Source organism: Sinocyclocheilus grahami, unplaced genomic scaffold (genome assembly GCF_001515645.1).
Source record: "Sinocyclocheilus grahami isolate Dianchi unplaced genomic scaffold, SAMN03320097.WGS_v1.1 scaffold344.1, whole genome shotgun sequence".
NCBI classification, from domain to species: Eukaryota; Metazoa; Chordata; class Actinopteri; order Cypriniformes; family Cyprinidae; genus Sinocyclocheilus; species Sinocyclocheilus grahami.
In genome coordinates this window covers 1,286,812-1,310,695 of record NW_015505523.1, presented here as the reverse complement: position 1 = coordinate 1,310,695, position 23,884 = coordinate 1,286,812, and the positions used below count along the sequence as shown (strand labels likewise).

The 23,884-nt window shown below is 37.5% G+C and overlaps 1 protein-coding gene across 14 annotated transcripts in view; it reads left to right on the top strand.

Moving 5' to 3' along the window:
• The first annotated feature begins 223 nt into the window (after positions 1-223).
• ncam1a (neural cell adhesion molecule 1a) overlaps positions 224-23,884 on the top strand; it is a 276,367-nt gene continuing 252,706 nt past the window's right edge. For 6 of the 14 annotated variants that reach the window (XM_016228771.1, XM_016228766.1, XM_016228769.1 and 3 more), the window contains exon 1: positions 224-490. In XM_016228771.1, the coding sequence (XP_016084257.1) occupies positions 439-490 (52 nt within the window). In that variant the 5' untranslated portion in view covers positions 224-438. The remainder of the gene's footprint in view (positions 491-23,884) is intronic. The other 8 variants (XM_016228774.1, XM_016228777.1, XM_016228776.1 and 5 more) reach the window with 4 other exon arrangements.

Here is a 23,884-nt window from a genome sequence, read left to right as displayed (position 1 = left end):
GCTTTGTACTCATATAATGAGCCTGGTGAGGGGAAACAAAACCCGCCATTGAATACCGGTAACCATTGTCGAGTTTACAATAATTCCTAATCCGAATAACCCCGGCAGCCCATGAGGACATTTTCCGAGCGCACCATCTGCTGTTTGTGATTTGCAGCGGCACCAGACTGAATAAAGTGCTCGCACTAGTTTATGCCCACGTATCCAGCGCGCTCCACATACGCTAGCTCTGGCGGATGAATTCATGTTGTGCGTGCCTCGGCTCTTGTCACTCATTCGCTGTGCTGCTCGGAGCGCATTCTGTGTCAACGGCTGAGGACCAATTCATGATATCACATCAACCTGAAACAGGGACAAAGCATCGTAGTCATTTAAATAATAACTGAACCAACTCTCTCTACCTATTCTACACGGAGCATACCTTTGGAAGCGATTGCAATGCTTCAGATAAGGGATCTCATTTGGACATGGCTTTTCTTTGGATATGCAGGTAAGATGCACTTGTATCAGTTGCACTGTGTTAGACTGTATCCTTTCGCATCCTTGTTTGTCCTGGCGCGTTGTCGCCAAAGCACAGAAGCAGTTATAGCGAGCTTGAGGATGAGGATGCGAGGTAGTTTGAGCTGGTTCATTCAGTGATCCAGCTTTGCAAACTGCCTCGGTTTATATCTATCCGTCCCTTTCATTTAAACAAACTCTGTTATTTTCATCCCTGCCAAACTGGCACATGTTACCAAACTGGCACCGGTTAGGTGGGATATGAAGTCTCGCATCCCTGTGTAGAAACAAACCGCACTTCTAGGAGTGATATTTGACATTTTAAGAGCGCGAAATTGCGTTGTTTATGGTTGTGTGGACATTACTGCGCATTGGCTCCTTTGAGATTTGTGTTGGGGGACAGGAAAAACAACCATCTGGTGTGTCGTGTAAACATATCGCCAACTAAGCCGTCACAATAACCAGCCAAAGTTTATTGTGTGGTGCTTTTAATGTGCGTGTTTTCATCCGTGTGTTGTTCATATTCTGGATGGTCACGGTAGTGCTGGCGCAGCTGAGAGCGCGCGTGTTGAGCGATTGGAACATCTCTGCATTGCCCTTGAATTAGTTTATCCTTGTTATTGTTTGAGTAATACTTCAACGCGAAATTAAAAATATATCATTTGTTCACCCTTATGTTGTTTCGAACCTTTCTGTGACTTACTTTCTTCAAGAAGATGCAGTCAGAGTGATAGACTCAGTCACCATTTACTCTCATTGTATGGAAAGAGATGCAATGGAAGTGAACGGTGACTAAGGCTGTCTGTCTCTAACCTTTTGCCTGTGCCTTTGTATCCCACTAAAGAAATAGTAAGTCAAACGGGTTTAGAAAAGCAATGAGTGTGAGTAAATGCATGAACCGTCCCATTAAAGACTGAATTTACACTTCTCATGCATTTATAATGAATATCCAGGCTGTTTACAAGCAGCCAATTAGAAAACGAAGCGAAAGTGTGATTTATGAGTGCTGTGCATAAATAAGAATGATAAATGGAACTGTTCCAAAAATGTTTCATGTGATTATTCGGGAAATGATTCGAATGCATGGATGATCATTTCCAGCCAATCAGAGAGTAAGACTTGGGCGGGAATTAATTGTATTCTCTCACCCCCTCCCCCTCCCCTCCTCTCCTCTCCTCCCCCCTCCCCCCACCTCTCTTTCTCATGGCAAAACAGAAGCTTATATTGCCAAAGCATTAACATTATACTTGTGCACATATACACAGCATTAAATATGTCTATAGGATAAAAAAAAGAAATTAATAATAATGCAAATAGTTATTAATCTTATAATATTTACCCAGATGTTAATGGGTTTTTAATGAGATCAACATATCTGCAGTGGTTTAGACAAATATGTAATAGAGATATGTAAGCATATGTGTGTGTGTTTATAAATGTATGCACATTATGGATATATACTTGTCTCAGATTGTATATTATATTTACACATAAGTGCATGGTGAAATGGAGTGGTGTTGTACAGTGATAGACATTAGTGGTTATGATTTGTATGCGTGATGCAGAGGGATGATGTTATTTTCTAGTCGGTGGTCCTGTCCCACTGGTTGCCCTTTTGTCGTGGCAGGACTTCACAAACCTCGCAGCTGGTTTGAGCAGGTTTGAGGTTCCTCCTAGCAGGTGTGGGAGTTTGTCCTGGTGTGTTTGGCAGGTTATAGAATGTGTCCTTAATTTGCGTGTAATTAGGGCAGGATGTTAAAAAGTGCAGGTATGTGAGTTTGTACATGTGTCCTATTTAAAGAGTGATGGAGTTTGTGAGTTCATGTCTAGTGTGTTTGCTTTTATATACAGTACAGTTATTGTTAGATGAAATCTTTGGAAGTTTATCCAACTTAAAGTAGTCAGGACAGGGGGCTTTAAATACTGTACATGTCCCTGACCTCAAGAGGAGGGCAAAGTAGTAGATGAATTAACACTTGAAGGAAAATAAAGAAACAATTGCAAGATGGTGAACATCTGGAACTCCTCTGTCTGTGGCAAGTTCAAAGCTAGTATGAAAGTACTGGAAGAGAGTAAAATTACTTGGATCTCCATCTTTTGGCTGAGTAACAGTAACCATGTGATAAAAGAAAAAAAAGAAGAAGAAAAAAATATAGGCCTACTATAATTTGGTGCAGACATTCGTTCATATTTCAGGTGCAGCTTTCTGTTTTAACATTATTAGTGTTTTTGTTAGTTTTTAAAGATGTCATGAAGTTCAGTGCTCAGTTTTTTCAAATTATTATTATTATTATTATTTTTTTGGTTCACAGACAAACCATAATTACTGATTTTAACTCAAGGACGATTCTTCTTAATGTCACATAAATGAATGACAGGCTCTCTACATTTTTTTTTTTTTTTTTTTTTTCTCAGAGAATGTTTGCCTCCTGATTAATTATATGCTTTCATGCTGTACTGTTCACACTGTGACTCCTTCTTGTAAAAATGTATTAATTTTGTTTTGCGCAAGCTGACTGAAATCCAATCGTCCCAAATGTTCTCCAGTTGTTTTCCGTTTTGTGCTGTTTGATATAGATGGGCCGTCTATGCATATTAATCACTCTCTGAAAGGGGGCTCAGGCTGATTTGCATTGTGTAAGCTGCGAAGGCGTCCTGTAGAGTGTTGGAGGGAGGAAAAAAAAAGGAGGGAAATGGGTTTGGTTTTGTCATGCTGAAAAGCCACCCCCTGATCCCTGCAACCCATCTCTGAAAGGATTTCTCCTAATTCAAGTAAAAGGGCCTCCTAAAGTTGCAGGCCGAGAGGCAACTTCGAGAAGTGTAAACATTGTCTTACATCCTCCACATTTAAACCAGAAACACAACTTTCTGCCTCTCTTCCTCTTTGCTTTGCTGGCTCATGGAAAATTCAAGTATGTCATTTCTGCACCACTAATGGCACCAAACAGAACTGTAAAAATAATGACTGATTTCAGACAACCTTGCTTATCTGCTATTGCTCAGATAAATACATGCCCCAAACTCATGCCACTGTTTGAGTCAAGTACATGCACAGTTATAATCAAGGGCTTTGCATTGTTGAGACATGATGACATTTTCAATGTAAATCTTTTGAAGTATTAAATGCAGAACTAAAGTGCCCAGAACTGAATGCATTAGCAAAGATGACAGATTTTAATTCACATACTTCCAGGGGAGCCTGCGCTAGACGAGAAACTGCCATTGAGATGAATGGGGACGCTAATGCATGGCTTTCACCCAGTATTATAGACCTCCTCTGGCTCAAATAAACAGATTGCAGTTCCCTTTGGTGTCTCCAGGGGCGCAGAAATTACACCCTTCACCTTTAAGGTGCAGCTTGAAAGGCCCTTAATCCCATTGAATGACTCATTTGTTATGTTGTAATGCGTAGCAATGGTTGTGACATCATCCAATAGTTACTGGATATAGACTACTGCGTTTGAATGTATCACTGTTGGTTCCTCTGCATCATGCATTATTTTTAATGTTTGTAATATAATAATGCATTTGGCTGAACTTTAAACGTTTTTCTAGCTATTCTGTAGGCTTTTGTTATGGTAATAACATTCAGATGCTGAAGTCCAGAGACGTTTGTCTCCAAGATTCAACTTTATTGTACCCCACTTCAAGGAATTTGGAGTAGATTTCCGGGTAAAACCACCAAAAACAAAGTCTGCGCATACTTTGAGTTCCTTACCACACTGTGTTCAAACAAGAGCAGCCCAAAGCACTTTCATAAGGTTACTGTTTCCCTCCACTAAGCGGAATAATTATAGGACTATTTTCACAGCTTTATTCATTCAGAGTCAATAATTTTAGTGAATGTCATGATGAAATGAGATAAAAGTGTTGTGCTAATTTTGTCATGCCAAATGACTGCCAAAAGCAGAGTTTCAGAAGGTAATATGTGATGGCAACCTATCTTAATCGACTTGATTTAAGCAGTTAGTAGCTCAAAATATTACCTGATTGTAGCATAATAGTTTGTACGTGATCATATTACATTTCTGCAGTTTCTTTGCTTTGCCAGAACCGCTGTCATGTGTTAGCTAATAGTTCTTGTGTAAAGATGATGCAGCAGCAAGCGAACACGCTGGTACTGTGTTGTGGTGAGATGGAATACTGTATAGCTAGCATGTGTGAGCACAATGAAAAGCACCAGCATATTGAAATGAGTGCAAAACCTTGACATTAAATTGAACTGTGTTTTATGTTGTCACATTTCAGTTTTTTAGCATTGATAATAATAAGAAATGTTTCTGAATGATTACGTGATACTGAACACTGGAGAAATGGCTGCTGAAAATTCAGCTTTGCCATCAGAGGAAATAGATTTCCGTAAACAACACTTTAAAAAATCCTACGTTTTCTTTAAAAAAGAAAAAGAAAAATCAACTGCTGGATGCTACAACTTGTAAGAATTCAAGTTCATTCTTAGAGAGCTGTAGGATTTTACGTTTGGGAACTACAACTGAATGTTCTTTTCCAGTTTGACTGGAAAATACTATGCCTCAAAGATGTCTCTAAATCACAACATTTAACCAATGTTGATGATGAAATGCTTGCCTGTGGAGGACCCAGTCCTTTTAGTTGGAGCCTGTGAGTTCATGTTCAAAAAGAACATTATGGAATCCCTGCAAGCACTGGCCTAAATTTGAAGAATAATAAAAGAAAAGACAAAAGAATGAGTACGGGGGGTTGGATGGCTAAAGTACAAGAGCAAATACAAAGACAGTAAGCATGGCTTAAAGTCCAAAAAAAGCTGCGTTATGTGAATATTTTTAGCACATTTCTGTCTTAAATTTCATTGGAGATCTAAAAATATTTTTCAGCAGTCTATCTTGCTGTGTTTCTTGTCTGGTTGAGTGCTTTTAGTTTGGACAAGACTGCTTGTATGTCTCCCACTGCTTATCAAACACCGTATTACATCTGATTCTGCCACAGGCATGCTGATGTAATCAGATCAGACAAACCTGATTCTAATTTAAACTGCAGAGATTTCACAGCCTCAGGCGTGTGTTTTACTCACAGACGACCATTCATTGCAAATGTGTAGGCCTACGCCATCGTAGTATTGCTGCGACCACTCTCATTACTGACAGCTCTAAAGTACACATCTGCATCTTTTCTCTCATAGCCATCAACGCCATAAAAAAATGATGGCATGACTGATGAATCCATGGAAAGGAGCATTGGGCATTTTGCAGTGAAGTATTACATTTCAAGCACACATATTTACTGCCAAGATGCTTTTTTGAGAGTTGTGGTCAATTTATTGGCAATCCGTTGCAATGTTGCCCATGCCAGTTTTCTTGAGAGGGGACAAATCTACGTTCTTTCAGCTCTGTCAAAAACCTCTGTGTGTTTTGACTGAATTCTCAAAGCTTTTAATTTTCATGCCTGTATCAGTGAATCTGTTCCCAGGTAGCAAATGTAGTAGTACATGCCCTTGACATTTGATTTGCTACTTGTATGAAAGAGACTTGGGGCATTCAGAGTGGTTCCAGTGTGTGGTAATTCATTTCCCGCCAACAGTTTCCCAGCACAAAGCCATATGGCTGTTGACATAATCAATTGCTCCCATAGTAGGCAATTCAGCTGAATATGGAGAGTCTGATGTTGCCACTTTGATTGCCTCCTCACCTTTGATTGCTTTTCCTGTGCTTTCATTGTTCTCGTCATTCGTCTTTCCTATCGTCTGAATCACAGCCAGACCCAAGTGTTTCTGCCTTTACACAATTGTTGGGGAAACTGCTTCAAAACTATAGCTGGCCAAGCGAGCTACACATATTTAAAATATTCAACTACAGTCAAGCCACTCTTTAAAAAAAAGTTAACTACATTATAAGTTTATAACAACATTTAATGTAGCTACATTATGGTTTTCTGCTCAAATTCTCAAATTAATCTGCAGTTCATTTATTAAAGCAGCTTTTGTCTGAATGGATCAATGCATCACTATAGATGGGCCGTCTATGCATATTAATCACTCTCTGAAAGGGGGCTCAGGCTGATTTGCATTGTGTAAGCTGCGAAGGCGTCCTGTAGAGTGTTGGAGGGAGGAAAAAAAAAGGAGGGAAATGGGTTTGGTTTTGTCATGCTGAAAAGCCACCCCCTGATCCCTGCAACCCATCTCTGAAAGGATTTCTCCTAATTCAAGTAAAAGGGCCTCCTAAAGTTGCAGGCCGAGAGGCAACTTCGAGAAGTGTAAACATTGTCTTACATCCTCCACATTTAAACCAGAAACACAACTTTCTGCCTCTCTTCCTCTTTGCTTTGCTGGCTCATGGAAAATTCAAGTATGTCATTTCTGCACCACTAATGGCACCAAACAGAACTGTAAAAATAATGACTGATTTCAGACAACCTTGCTTATCTGCTATTGCTCAGATAAATACATGCCCCAAACTCATGCCACTGTTTGAGTCAAGTACATGCACAGTTATAATCAAGGGCTTTGCATTGTTGAGACATGATGACATTTTCAATGTAAATCTTTTGAAGTATTAAATGCAGAACTAAAGTGCCCAGAACTGAATGCATTAGCAAAGATGACAGATTTTAATTCACATACTTCCAGGGGAGCCTGCGCTAGACGAGAAACTGCCATTGAGATGAATGGGGACGCTAATGCATGGCTTTCACCCAGTATTATAGACCTCCTCTGGCTCAAATAAACAGATTGCAGTTCCCTTTGTCCCTTTGGTGGGCGCAGAAATTACACCCTTCACCTTTAAGGTGCAGCTTGAAAGGCCCTTAATCCCATTGAATGACTCAATGACTCATTTGTAATGCGTAGCAATGGTTGTGACATCATCCAATAGTTACTGGATATAGACTACTGCGTTTGAATGTATCACTGTTGGTTCCTCTGCATCATGCATTATTTTTAATGTTTGTAATATAATAATGCATTTGGCTGAACTTTAAACGTTTTTCTAGCTATTCTGTAGGCTTTTGTTATGGTAATAACATTCAGATGCTGAAGTCCAGAGACGTTTGTCTCCAAGATTCAACTTTATTGTACCCCACTTCAAGGAATTTGGAGTAGATTTCCGGGTAAAACCACCAAAAACAAAGTCTGCGCATACTTTGAGTTCCTTACCACACTGTGTTCAAACAAGAGCAGCCCAAAGCACTTTCATAAGGTTACTGTTTCCCTCCACTAAGCGGAATAATTATAGGACTATTTTCACAGCTTTATTCATTCAGAGTCAATAATTTTAGTGAATGTCATGATGAAATGAGATAAAAGTGTTGTGCTAATTTTGTCATGCCAAATGACTGCCAAAAGCAGAGTTTCAGAAGGTAATATGTGATGGCAACCTATCTTAATCGACTTGATTTAAGCAGTTAGTAGCTCAAAATATTACCTGATTGTAGCATAATAGTTTGTACGTGATCATATTACATTTCTGCAGTTTCTTTGCTTTGCCAGAACCGCTGTCATGTGTTAGCTAATAGTTCTTGTGTAAAGATGATGCAGCAGCAAGCGAACACGCTGGTACTGTGTTGTGGTGAGATGGAATACTGTATAGCTAGCATGTGTGAGCACAATGAAAAGCACCAGCATATTGAAATGAGTGCAAAACCTTGACATTAAATTGAACTGTGTTTTATGTTGTCACATTTCAGTTTTTTAGCATTGATAATAATAAGAAATGTTTCTGAATGATTACGTGATACTGAACACTGGAGAAATGGCTGCTGAAAATTCAGCTTTGCCATCAGAGGAAATAGATTTCCGTAAACAACACTTTAAAAAATCCTACGTTTTCTTTAAAAAAGAAAAAGAAAAATCAACTGCTGGATGCTACAACTTGTAAGAATTCAAGTTCATTCTTAGAGAGCTGTAGGATTTTACGTTTGGGAACTACAACTGAATGTTCTTTTCCAGTTTGTTGACATAATCAATTGCTCCCATAGTAGGCAATTCAGCTGAATATGGAGAGTCTGATGTTGCCACTTTGATTGCCTCCTCACCTTTGATTGCTTTTCCTGTGCTTTCATTGTTCTCGTCATTCGTCTTTCCTATCGTCTGAATCACAGCCAGACCCAAGTGTTTCTGCCTTTACACAATTGTTGGGGAAACTGCTTCAAAACTATAGCTGGCCAAGCGAGCTACACATATTTAAAATATTCAACTACAGTCAAGCCACTCTTTAAAAAAAAGTTAACTACATTATAAGTTTATAACAACATTTAATGTAGCTACATTATGGTTTTCTGCTCAAATTCTCAAATTAATCTGCAGTTCATTTATTAAAGCAGCTTTTGTCTGAATGGATCAATGCATCACAATGAATCAGACTTCCAAACATGGCATGAGTAGGCTGTTAAGAAGAGCATGTTTGTTTATTGACTGTATTTGTTTGCTATAGGGCAGTGTGACACATTGGCAAGAAAATATATCTTGTTACTGGGAAAACTGCTTATTGAGTTTAGAGGTTTTGCAACCCTCTACGGACACCTTGGCAATCGCCATTGGCTAGTAATTTTTTTAGTTTACTCGCCAGACTGAGCTTTTTAAATATCTGAAAGTACACTCTTAACATCAGTCAGTCAAGCATTATAATATGATATTATGATATAATCAAGTATTATTTAATAAAAGAACTTTAGTAATTAGAATTTAAATTTGGTAACCATGTATGAATGCATAGATATTTTAACTGAATTGAGGACTGGTGGTGGTGCTTTTTTGGTCGTTCAGTGTTTCTGTAAAAAAAAAAAAAGATTAATACTGATAAGATGATAATAATAATAATAATAATATGAGTTCTACTAATAAGAACAGTATAAAACGCTTAACGAGCTGCTGGATTCATGAATATTAATCAGGTTTTGTGCGTTCGCTCGAACTGATTCGCTGAAATCAAAACAGGGACGATAATAGGTGAGCACCAGCCAATGAGTCGTTTGCTCATTAGTTCCGCCCACTACCGGAGAAAGCGGCAGTTCTTAAAAGCTGAAAAAATCCAAAGTAACTCTTATTTTGACAGGAAATAAATACTGGCGAGTAAAATCTAAGAATTTATTAGCCGTTGGCTAATATTAGACATAATTTAGTCGCCCAGAGTGAAGCATATGCGAGTGATTTACTCGCAATGTAGAGGGTTGTTTTGGGTGATAAAAAACTAAAAATAGTCTTCTTTTCCTTTGACTCGGCAGCATAGCAGCGCTCTGAGCAACAAAGGTTAAGGATTTAGACAAAAAAAGAGTGTCTGCTCTCTCAACACAGTCATTTTTCTCACTCCCCTTGATCATGGATGTATGAAATTACTTTCGCTGTGTATGGAAACATTACTGTGGATTATGTATTCTGAAAAGATGTTTTCATAACCAGGGTTTTCATTCCTGCATGTATCCTGTGGGTTACAGTAGTTGAAGGGGCATCTGTTAGATCTCTGGTGCAAACCCCAGGGTTTGAACATCTGTTTGGGTTTTAAGAACAAAGGAACAAGAAGCCAGAGATAACCAATATATGTTCTCAGTTCTGGCAGCAATGCCCTTTCTGAGATGCCAACTTTTCAAGGATCTTTTCTAGGGGTGCTCCTATTGATCGGCTACCGATCATTATACAGAATTAAAGTGACAGCACATTGTTTGCAGTACATATGAAAACGAAAATGTAGCAATTGCACCATAAATGCATATAATTAACGTATACTGTCTTTCACAGTCAACACATATGGCTTGGTGGCTAGTTTTAAAGGAAAAGAGCACTTTTAGATAAACAAGGCAATAATAGATGCACTCGTGGAGGTAGGAAAACAAAGTTCTTTATGAACCGCAGGATTGCTTGTAATAAAGATTTCAATGCAAAAGGAAAGGCAGTAGAGCTGACTATTTCTGTCAATGGTAAGTTTACGATAACATAAGAAAAGTGGTTTAAATGTTTTGCCACTTGCTTGAGCAGCTTAATATATAAATCTAGAATTAAATGCAAAAGTAAAAAGCATTGAATGATGTGTTGCTTATATTTTTTGTGTTTAAACATGTCTGTGAAAGATTGTATTACTGTGTAAAAAAATAATTGCAATGCTAAAAAAGCATTTTCAGTGACAATGTTTGGATTTGAAATCAAAATAATGGAATGATTATAATGTTGGAATAAATGTTGTGTTTGTGGTAAACAACCACGGATCAGTAGCGGACTCCTGTGTGAAAGCTGCTTGCCCTCTCACAAGAGTCACCTAAGAGGGGAATTTCCCCCATTTTCAAAAATGAAATTCGGGCCCTGAATAAATGTCTAAAAATCCTGATTAAAGTATCACTATAAATAGTTATAAATTATAAAAAGAAGGCTTTAAAAAGATCGGTATCGGTGATCGGTATCGACAGATACTACTTTCTGTGATCGGTGATCGGCCTCAAAAATCATGATCGGAGCAGCCCTAATCTTTTCTGTCACTGTCAAAAGTGAAAATTCTGTCATCATTTACTTCCTCATTAAACAACTTCTTGTCTGAATGAATCAATGAATCACAATGAATCAGACTTCCAAACGTGGCATGAGTAATAGAGGACCGTTGAGAAGAGCATGTATTTTTGTATATGAATTTTTCTCCTGTGGAACACAAAAGATAATATTATGAAAACTGTGGGTAAACAGACTGTTTTGGTGACCATCCGCCCGGAACGGCTTGCACATATGACAGTTAGAAGAAGTGAGAGAAAAGTTTTATAACGTTTTAAATATTGATATTTTTCTAACAAAAGCGCATCGATTCGCTACAGGAGGCATTTATTCACCCTCTGGAGCCATTTGAGGCATGTTTTATTATGGATGGATGCGCTTTGTTTGACTACTTTTGAACTGTTGAACAAAAACACCCACCTACTGCCATTCTAATGCTTGTAAGAGCAAGGATAATTTTTAATATAACTCCGATTCGGATCCTTCATTGTGGAACTGTATATTAATCAATACTTTCTCATTGGCTGACATTGTATCATGTCGCACAGTAGTTTTAGTTACATTACTTTTATTTTTTTGTGTTGCAGTAGTTTCAGCATAGATAGGCGAATGAATGTTGTTAAGAGAGTAAACATTGATTCATTGGAAAGATTAATCATTACAAAAATAAACATTTATATATGATTAATATGGAAACTATATATTAATCTTCATTTACATATAATTTATTTATTTTGGATGGAAGCTGGACTTGTCTTCTAACCATTCATGACTTTTAAAATTGTATTTTTTTACTTTGTTTTTCACATATCAGCCTGAAATGTCAGATGTCAGTAGGTCCTTGCTCTTACTTTAGGACTAGCGTGATATTTCAGAAATAGACCACTTTAAAAACTACTTTCCACCCACAAAAGACGTGTGCTATCCTAGCTTAGACAGCACAGAAGGCAGGTGGTCCTCGGCAGTATTGAGCTGATTATTTTTAAACTTGGTCTAGGTGGAGAAAATCTATGACGATTGAAAAGCATTTAGTGCAGCAACAATGGATGTGCAGCAGATTGCTGTAAGAGCTGAAGGAGGTGATTGTTGATCTTTGTAGCCAGGAGGCTTCCTCATTTGTTTGTCTGTTTCTGGCCGGGACAGATGGTGTGGAGTGTCTATGATGTGGAGCCGTGTCAGTAGAGTAACAACTGTGAGTTTAGTGTTATTCACCTCATCTCTGAAGCACGCTGTTGAGAGGAAAGCACAGAGCAACATTCGTTTTAACCCTCCTGTGTAGGGTTGGGTACCGAAACCCGGTACCAATATGGCACCGGTATCTGTGGAACCGGTATGTACTAGAACCAAATCCGAACGCAGATTTCGATGCCTCATTTCGTTGCCATGCCTGAGCGATCGATTGAAATATTTGTCCTCTGGTTCTCCGAAACGGACGTACGAAACATCATCGCGGCACCGCACATGAAAAATAATTTTCAGACTGAGAAAATGCACGTGAACTCAAGTCGGAAAAGTCTAATAGTACAAATCCAACACATCTTTGTAGTAACGAGAGTGTCCATATTGTTTTCACATTCCGACTTAAAAGCACAACTCGGGAAATGAGAGCATTCGAGGAGCGTGAATGCAGTAATTACACTTGCTCTGATGGCAGCAGGTAGCCTTCCGTTAACTAAGCTAAACATGCTTAAATGAAAATGCCTAAAGCTAAACCTCTCTTGTATTCACATTTCTAAACCTGTTGTCCAACAAAAGAGAAAATTATAACCTTTTTACTCCACAACACCAGTCAAATGCTTCCTTTTGTGATCTGATGAGGCTTCTTGTCACAGAATGAGGCAGAAAATATGTTCCATATGCTACTTTAAAAAGAATACATCGATTAGCAATAGATTATAAATTAGGGTGACCCATACATCCTCTTTTCCTCTTTTTAGACCTACAAAACTGTGTCCGGCCGGGATTTCTTAATTGCCCAAAATGTCCGGGATTCGGCTGTTTTTTAAATCCCACTCCGGCTGAATCTCTTACCATTGCCGCCTGCTACCGCAACATTGTTTAGGCACCTGAACTGTTTTAAAAGTATCGATTTGGCACCGGTATCGAAAAAAACTCAAACAATACCCAACCCTACTCCTGTGGTGCATAAATGAGGCCGTCACACAGGTGCTCGGGTCTAAAATGTATCGCTCATTCAAATTTCTGCACTTTCACACCTGGTGTATCAGCATACAGACAGAATTAGAAAGGAGTAGTTCACCCAAACTTGAATATTCTGTCATTATTTATTCTTTTTTTCCCTTTTTTTTTTCTTTTCCTTTTTTGTTTTTGGTGGAAATCAAAGTGGACAACATGAGTGTTCATTCATTCATTCATTAAATAATCCATAAATTGATTTATGAATATTCTATTATTTTCTCACTCAACTTTTTGATGATTGTTTGTTTGTTTATTTTTTGGTGGAATACAAAGGAATTCAATAGGAACAACATAAGTGTTCATTAATTTATTCATTCTTTCATTGATTTATGAATATTATGATTTATGAATATTATGTCATTATTTACAGACCCAATTTTGATGATTTTTTTGTTGATTTTTTTTTGGTGGAATACAAAGGAATTAATAAATAAATAAATAAATTAATTCATTCATTCATTCTAGGGATGTAACGATTACTGGTTTGACGATAAATCATGAAATCGATAAATCATGATAAAATTCCCCACGGTTAGTATTACCGTTTTAAATCTTTTAATTATCATTAAAACCATATTAGATTACCGCGATTTGAACAACTCGCGATAAATAAATACTGTCCAGCATAAAGCAAAGTTTTAAGTAACAGTCTCACGTGCGCACAGCACTTGAGTGAAAACAGAGCGGGAAAGCTGGGAGGTTTTAAAATAATTATACAAATGAATATATGAATGAATGAATTATATGAATGTACCTCTGAAGGTTCTGACTGTCTTCAGAAACGATTCGATGGCATTTTGTTTTCATCTTCGCTCCATGTAATACCTAAAGGAAGTGTTCTTAATCGCAATACTGCTTTGTCCACGGCGGTTACGGGAAACAGCTTTTCCATCAGCGCCACCTGCTGTCAGCGAGTGGATTTACAGAGACTTATATTTACATTCAGCATGTGTGCAGGTTCTGTCTGGCCAAAAACGGACCGAATTTGCATGCCCTGCTGTAAATTTTGTCCGGTTGATGAAAAAGCTTATGTGGATTCTACACATTTAAACAATTTAGATAAGTTATTAAGAATTATTTATGGAGCAGATAAAATACATATAATCATTTATTAATTAATTATCATTTTGACTTATATCTTTTCTTTATTTAAAGGCTGAAATGTGAGGTTTACCTTTTTATAAAACTTTTTCAAAGCTTTATTTGAACATTTACATTAGATATTTCAACATGCTATTAAACTGTTCAGTCAAGTTGTCATTTAAAATCCGAACATCATTGGTAATGTTATTGTTTTAGTGATTATGAAAACAAAAAGTAATTTTGTTTGTTGATTTTTAAATATGAAACATGGTGAAGTGATTTATTTGTCGGTACTTTTTGAACATCTCCAGCACATTTTAACAATACCGTGATAATACTGATAACCGTGATAATTTTGGTCACTATAATCGTGATAAGAAATTTTCATACCGTTACATCCCTAATTCATTCATTCATTCACAAAAGGAACAAAATGAGAGCGAGTAAATAATGACAAGTTTGTAAGTAAAATATGTGTGTGTTTATAAATATTTTTATTTACCATTTCTTTTAAAATTATTAAACTTTTTCTTTTATTTGTTTGGAAGTGAAAAGTGAGTATATATATATAATTCTGTCATTATATGCTCCTATATACTTATTTGCTCATTAAACTCATTATATATTTTTTGTTTATTTGTTTGGTTTATTTAGTGTATTTTATATTTTATATATTTTCATTTTTGAGTAAACAATTTTTTATGATGCAAATATTTTCATCCACTTTAAGTTACTTTACTTGCTACAATATATTGGTAATTCTCCACATCCAGAGACCATGTAACATTAACATCATCGAAACATTCTAGCATCCTTAGGAAGTAAACGAAGTGAGTTTCTCAAAGAACTTCCACTGGATTGATCACACCAGCCATTCACTCACAAAAGGAACAAAATGAGAGCCAGTAAATAATGACAAGTTTGTAAGTAAAATATGTGTGTGTTTATAAATATTTTTATTTACCATTTTTAAAAAAAATTATTAAACTTTTTCTTTTATTTGTTTGGAAGTGAAAAGTGAGTATATATATAATTCTGTCATTATATGCTCCTATATACTTATTTACTCATTAAACTCATTATATATTTTTTGTTTATTTGTTTGGTTTATTTAGTGTATTTTATATATTTTCATTTTTGAGTAAACTATTTTTTATGATGCAAATATTTTCATCCACTTTAAGTTACTTTACTTGCTACAATATATTGGTAATTCTCCACATCCAGAGACCATGTAACATTAACATCATCGAAACATTCTAGCATCCTTAGGAAGTAAACAAAGTGAGTTTCTCAAAGAACTTCCACTGGATTGATCACACCAGCCATAACCGATGAGAATCAAATGCTTGTCGGTTGCAGCGGCAGATGCGGCATGGCCAGCTTCCCATGGGCAGGCAGTTTTGAAGGCCTCTCATTAGAAGAGCTGCTCCTATTGTTTATGGATCCTAATGAGCATCACAGCGAGCAGTCAGCGAAACAAAGAGGAGAGGCATGGAAAACACAGACCTCACCGTCAGAACAGAGCATGTCTACTCTTCCAGAGGACCGAGTGCACAGCTTCACCCTGGCTTTTGTGAGAATGAAGACTCCTCATGGCTCCCTAGATCTCGCCGTCTCATTACTGTTATTGGGAAAGACAGTCTCAAGACAGTATTTTTGCCCAAGATGTGGAAAAGCCTTAATTAGTTCTCTTCAACGTGCTTATGCACCTTGGTGATGTCCAACAGTGACTTGAAAAGCGTGTCTGATATACACAAATACAGTCAGGAGGCAGACACAGATTCTGCAGTAATTAGTTTGTTTTAAACCCAACAAACAAGCGCTCATTTTGAGATGAAATAAATGTTTAATGTCTTTTGTTCTTCTCTGGAGACAGATTTGGGGAGGTGGTGAGACATTATGGGACAGGCAAAGACAGATTCAGTCAAATAGAATGCAAGTCATTTGGAGAATTGACTTTCTGCTAGCGATGTTAGAGGTTTGGTTGAGTTTTGTTAGTGCAAATTAATTGAGCACGCATAAAACACTGACCAGGTTAGTCATGCGTAGTGATTGATGCAATCAAATATTCTCCAGCCTCTGTGGAAACAGTGAATTGGAGAGTAGGCAATATATTCACAATGATTTTGGTGGCAGTTTAATAGCAAACAACATTGTGAATATTGTGAGGATTGTAATGCGCTTATATTAGGCTATAAAATTTCCTAAAGAGCGTTTCATTAGATTTGTTTCATCATCCATCCTCGTCTTGTAATACAAATGGTGTTAGAGTTGATCATTTCAAATCAGTTCCAACTATCCATTTTTAAATTTATTCTCTCCCTGATTCAATGATTCATTTGAAAGAAAAAGTTCAAATGTATGCTGAAGACAGTTTTCTATTAAAAAAGTTGTACACATATATAAATGTGTATTATATAAAATATTATTTGCTGAAAACAAGCCATGATTTTTGTTGTTGTTTTGATGTTTTACTACATTACTTTTGTATGTATGATGGCCGAATAATTTGAAATAATATAACAAATCATATAAATAAAATATTAATACAGCACCCAGCCTTACTGTAGAGGTAGGGCTGGACGATATGGCCAAAATTTCTATCACGATATATTTCTTAATTTCGGTCGATGCGATATAATTACGATATCGGTTTAATAACAAACAACATTGTGAATATTGTGAGGATTGTAATGCCCTTATATTAGGCTATAAAATTTCCTAAAGAGCGTTTAATTAGATTTGTTTCATCATCCATCCTCGTCTTGTAATACAAATGGTGTTAGAGTTGATCATTTCAAATCAGTTCCAACTATCCATTTTTAAATTTATTCTCTCCCTGATTCAATGATTCATTTGAAGGAAAAAGTTCAAATGTATGCTGAAGACAGTTTTCTATTAAAAAAGTTGTACACATATAAATGTGTATTATATAAAATATTATTTGCTGAAAACAAGCCATGATTTTTGTTGTTGTTTTGATGTTTTACTACATTACTTTTGTATGTATGATGGCCGTTAGGCTATAACGATTATTGGTTAAAATCAGAATTTAAGCTATTTTGAAACAAAAACAAACTGATTAACACAAATATATAGTGAATGCGGTCAAAAAGCTAAATAACTACTTTTTTAATAATTTGAAATAATATAACAAATCATATAAACAAAATATTAATACAGCACCCAGCCTTACTGTAGAGGTAGGGCTGGACGATATGGCCAAAATTTCTATCACGATATATTTCTTAATTTCGGTCGATACGATATAATTACGATATCGATATGAACACTATTAAAAAAGCCTCATAAAAACGGCCAAGAACGGCCACAACAGATGTCTGTACCTACAAACTTATGAAAAATTAATTTGCCAACTCTATGAGGCTGTTCTTGTATTAGGTTTTAGTGTGATTCATGATATGATCATCATTATTCTATTATTCATGACAGCATTACATCCATAAGCTCTTTATCGTGCCAAATGAAATTTAGCCACTAACCAAATTGTTGATTTGGCCGCCTGGCTGCAATGCGTCTGGGAAATCTGTCTTGTTCACAGACCAGATGACCTCATGGTCAAACCGACCCGTCCACTCTGTGACTGAACAGCGTCTGTGTAGGTATTAGGTTTCTGGGCAACAGAGTGACAGCTGTGCATTTCTTTGTAATGGAGAGTATGCAGATAAAAGGCAAGTGTCCAGGGGCGAGTGAGAGAGGGACTGAGGGACCGAGGAGGGCTCAGGGTATGGATGCAGCTGTGTTTGAACACTCACATTACTGTTTCATCACTGAGAAGACTCCACCAGAAGAAAAGTTCAGTTTCCTCTGTATTGTTCTTGGGCTCCTTTGAAATGGATTGTGATGTTTTCTAGAAATTTAGATATTGGATTTTGAAGATACTGATCACTAAGGTGGTAGAAAAGATTTCTGATTAATGGGCAGATTTTTTAAACAGTATTGAGTGTGTTTTTTTATTATTATTGTATTAATGTATTTAAAAAAATAATAATAATTCCTTAGAGTCACAGGAAGCGTGGCCAAAGCCAGGCTACATGAGACAAAAATATATGAAATTCCAATTATGCAACCAAAAATCCCCAAAAATTTCTTTCTTAAAATTCTCTACCTGTGATACATGAACAAAATATACAGTCTTTCAATCATCTGTAACGTTTTGCAGCATTAAAACTTGTCATAATATGTAATTCATCAACAGTAGATTATCAGCGATCACTTTATAAATGTTACAAATTCTCTGGTAATCCATTATTGTATTAGAAAATACTTTTTTTGTTCTTTTATGAACACTGTGAAAGTATCTTTTCTTAAATCCTATTCATGATCATGGAATACTTAGACTTAATATATTATAGACTGTATTATTAAACATAGACTTCTCTACATGTAAGCAATTCTTTTTTGTTTTATTAAAGGGGTCATATAATGCGATTTCAAGTTTTCCTTTCTCTTTGGAGTGTTACACGCCCCCACATATCTACGTCACTATGCCGCCCAAATGTGCACGCAAAGAAAGGAGGCGTGATTTCAGTAACTGCAGTTAGTGTTGAAGCAGCCATGTCAGGGAGATGCTGTGTGTTTCTAGGCGAAAGCAAAAGCACTTTATTTGGCCTTCCGAAAGTAGATGCATTAAGATGACTTACAACAGAACAGCAATGCATTTTATGGACGACCGTTTCGTGAACCTAGGAGAGGAGGTAATTCTGACTTTGCTATGACAATCTGGCGCTTCTGAATCAGCTACTGTTTTGTTATTAGTTCAAGTATTTGCTATTGACTGTTCAAATGCAGAGTTTTGCGCATTGTGTGTGTGTGTGTGTGAGAGCGAGAGAGAGAGAGTGAGAGAGAGACACGGTCACAGTGGCGTCAGCTGTCTTAACCGTGGCTTGTGTACTGCAAACACATACCAGCTTCATCACTGTGTCTGTCACGCGACTCTGTTCCCCTTTCGGGCTCGGTCTTTACATTTATTTTGAAAAATGAAGCTTGCGATTATGGTGGTCACATCACAAACACATACCAGCTTCATCACTGTGTCTGTCACGCGACTCTGTTTCCCCTCTGTCTTTACATTTATTTTGAAAGATGAAGCTCGTGATTATGGTAAGGGGCGTTACATTTCCGACGAGTGCTTGCGGTGTTCGGCCAATCACAATGCACTGGATCAGCTGGCCAATCAGAGCAGACTGCGCTTGTCGGAAGGAGGGACTTTGTAGAAAACGAAGCGTTTGAGAGAGGCGGGGCACAGAGGACCTACAATAATGTACAGTATTTGAAAAATAATGTTTTTTTTGAACATTAAAGCATGTCAACATATTCTGTTACACCAAATATACAAAATAATGATCTTTAAAAAAGCATCATATGACCCCTTTAATTAAATATATTCACCAGATATTTTTTTTAAATATATGTATTTATTAAATATATAAATGTTATAAATTCTCTGGTAATCCATTTATAAATTAGAAAATACATTGTTTGTATTTTATTTCTATGGACACTGTCAATGTGTCTTTTCTTACAATACACATATATACAATACAAATATATACATTTAAATATTTATATTCACTCGATTAGTTTGTTTGTTTTTACAGTATATTAACCATATGATTTATGTTTTATTTAATTTTTGTATTCACCAGATGAAGTTGGAGATAGGACAAGTTTCCATATACCCCCATCATCTAATCAAGGGGTGCCTAGTGCTGTTCCTGGAAGGCCACCGGCCTGTTGAGTTTAGCGCCAACCTTGATTACTTGGTTCATCAATTGTTGTTTAATTAGGGTTTAAAGCTGAACTGTTGGCCCACCAGATTGGGCACGCATGTGCTAATGAAAATAACAAAATCTCCAATAAAGTGAGGATAAAAATGAATATATTGCCATCCATTAAAAATTTAGACAAAACAAACTCTCATTAGGAATCAGTAGCTATGTTTCCATCCAAAGTTACATACTTTTATGTGCAAAATTGGAATATCACATAAAACATTTGCGAATAAAGCACCGTTTCCATCCAGCGAGTTGAAGAGAACAAAATCGTCACATCCTGATTAACTTGCACTAAATATCACAAAGAAAATTTTGATTTGATGCAGTAGGAGAAGGCACTGTACATAATTTTTGTATACAACAAATTATGAGCTTCAGAGCGCGCAGACGAAACACGGTCATGTTATCTTATTTTCAGAGCCTGCTGTTTGGGAACGCAGTACTTGTAGTTCCCTTTCAGTCGGTCACTCTCGACGTCACGTCGGATGAGGCATGCGATTATTGCATCCAGCTGCTGCTGATCACAGCGTGAGTATAAGTAGGCAGCAGATGCAGCACATATTCAGCTTTTCGCTTTGGAGCCGAGCGATCACAGAGCTCCTGACTACTCTACTGAGAGAAGAAGACTGAACGAGTTCAGCGCGCTCTTAGAGAGCTCTTCGTGTTGGCGGACGGCGCTTCAGCGGTGGTGGTTTCCCATGTCGAGTGGGTTGCACACATCAGGCTGCACTACCCCCTGTTTGTGTTGCAGATGATCATCTCCCCGTGTGCCTCAGCACGCTAAAAGAGCTTTTTCCCCTAAAAGAGCAATTTCGGGTGCGTCTTTTTAAAGATGACGTTGCGTGGCAAACTTGACGTTACGTCTTTGTAAAGACGATGTGGATCTTGCTATAGACAACGTATCAGCCGGGCGTTTTTGGATGCGGTCGTTACCTGGTGCTGGGTGATGGTCACGATCGCTGCCTCTCGTGCCTGGGCATGAAGCACGCTGAGGTGGCTTTCGTGGATGACTCATGCTCCCATTGCGGGGGTATGACCATCTCGGAGTTGCGGACCGGACTCCGTTACCTGCAAAGGGGCGGAGTGCCCGTGCCACTGCCTAGATCTGGGGTTCCCTCTGGTGGCAGCCGTATACTCACGCTGTGATCAGCAGCAGCTGGATGCAATAATCGCATGCCAATGTGCATTGGCTCGTTTAGTTTACACTCGAAGTAGATCGGTCCCTCTAAGCGAGATCCCAATTTCATCGGTCATCCGACGTGACGTCTCCGTTCCCTCCTTCAGGGAACGAGGGTTACCATACGTAACCGAGACGTTAACTATAACGAAGCATTTTGACGAGACTTTGCTCAAGCATTTTAGAATGAAAAAACTAGCATTTCAGATGCTGTGCAATGAGATGAGCCCGTTGCATGCTGTCCCATCGCAAAGTCACATGTATTTTTTTGATGCGTATTAAGGAATTTATTTATCAAAGTGTCTCCATCGTAGTTTATGCACGTTTTTTCTTACCGGATAAGAAATGTATCCTACTTAGTTGAGCGCATAAGTTTCTTATGCGCATTTTTAGAATTTATGTACATCTTGGCATTTCCATCCAGTGTTTTTTTATGCGATATCCCAAAATGCGCATAAAAATAGGTGGATGGAAACATAGCTAGTGATTGTTGTGTCTGTACTCTAGAACCCTGCGGCACCTCCCATGGCAAAACAACTAACAGCATTCATTTTTCTTCCTGGTGTTGTTGTTTTTTTTTGCCAGTTAATTGGCCAAAAAAGACGTTAAACTACTAATGTATTCATTTGTATTATCTTCATTATGAAGAGATGGTGAATGGCTAGTTCTGGCAGGTTGTTTTAGTGGAGGTTTTATTAGGAGGTGCCAAATAATCTTTATGCAGCTCTCCCATGATTGATCACGAGCTGTTTGTCGATGCCACAGCATATCGACAGCTCACATTTCATATGAAAGGACAGCATTCCCATTTCAAAGTGATAATAGATAGCTAGGAGATTAAGAATGACTGTCGTGTCCACCTTATTATTTTTCTTTGAAAACAAAAGGCGTCGTTTGTCAGTAATCTGTCATTAGAGCAGTCCGGCTCTAATGGACTTGGAGAGGGTTGGTCTGCAGAGCACACAGGCCTCTCACTACAAATAACCTCATTAATCGTTGACCCTCGATTTATACTGGGGCTGGCAGGGGGCTTTAAAGCTTCTCTAGAAGACTCCACAGTTGTCCTTTATTCAATGGTGTCATTAGGCGCATTTGCGCTCCTGGTTTCTAATCGGTATCCAGTGATGCCCATTATCTGTTTGTGTGGAGGTGTGGCTGTGTGGGAGTGTGGATGCTGCTGTGTAGGTGTGACTCTAGGTAACTATAGAAACCATGTGGGCATGCTGGCTCCACTGACTTATGACATCATTCTTTAAGCAGAAGATGCTGTTGTAAATGTCACACCATTACATTAGTTATTGTTTAGCTCTGACTTTAAAAGGCAAGATAAAACTGTTCGCAATGCATGTACATTCTGTGATGTGACATGCTTTAGAGTGAAATAGAATATTCAGTCAAATAATGTAGGATGTGATTGCCATTAAAGAAATTATGGATGCACCGAAATGAAAATTCTTGGCCGAAGCCGAACAAAATGAAACACTGGGCCGAGGGCCGAATACCGAATGCGGTTTTTCGTGTTTTTTTCGCCATTGCATAAATTAAATAGCCAAAATGTGCTTTTTACTGTTTTGTCTTGCTTTTCAAAAAAGAAAAAAACATCTGTTACAAAACAACAATTTAAAAATATTTAACACTGAACATTTTTAACATTCTATCAGACACTATACCAACAAAGCACAATTTAGCTTAAAATTAATAAGTTAGTAAAATAATATTTTTTGGCCATCAGACCCCCTTCTTGAATCAGGCATGTATTTGATTATTATCATTATTATTGTCTTAATTTTATTTTATTTTACAGAACAACAGTAAAATTACAATACTAACATTTATGAATGTTGATGACTTTTATTTTGGCGGAAGACTTCAATGCTTCCTTTTTGTTGACAACAACAAATTTATAAATAAGTCTCATTACGAATACGTCATACGTATCGCATTGTCACATGCTTTGTAAAAATTCATAAAAATGTGACTGAGCAAATGACGAGCGCAGATTTTCCTCGTACTCGTACTCGTTCCTCGTACAAGCAGATAGCACCGCAAGCTTGTGCAGCTCTGTCAGAATACATGCAATGTGTGCGTGTATTAGAAAACATAATGTTCTGCAGGTTATTTACTAATTGTTTTAAAGGGGTCATATGATTTCAAATTTTCTTTCTCTTTGGAGTGTTACAAGCTCTTGGTGAATAAAGAAGATCTGTAAAGTTGCAAAGACTAAAGTCTGAAATCCAAAGAGATATTCTTTATAAAAGTTCAGAGTCAGCCACACCTACCTAAAACGGCTCGCTCTAACACGCCCCCACATATCTACCTCACTATGTGGGAAGATTTGCATAACGCCGCCCAAATGTTAACGCAAAGAAAGAAGGCGTAACTTTTATTCTCACTGTAGTATTGTTGACGCTGCAGCCATGTCGTGAAGGCGCTGTGTGCTTCGTTGTGAAAGCAAAACTACTTTGTTTGGTCTTCCAAAAGAGGACACGACTACAAATCAGTGGTTAAGTTGTATTTACAACACTGTTCCAGAACAGTTTAACCCAAATATCCAGATGTGTGCAGCACATTTTATGGAGGACTGTTTACTGATCCTGGGAGCGTAGACTATAACGCCGGCAGTTCTGACTCGCAGTCTGTAAGTACGTTTTCATTTAAAGGATTTGCCACTGATGATTCAAACGC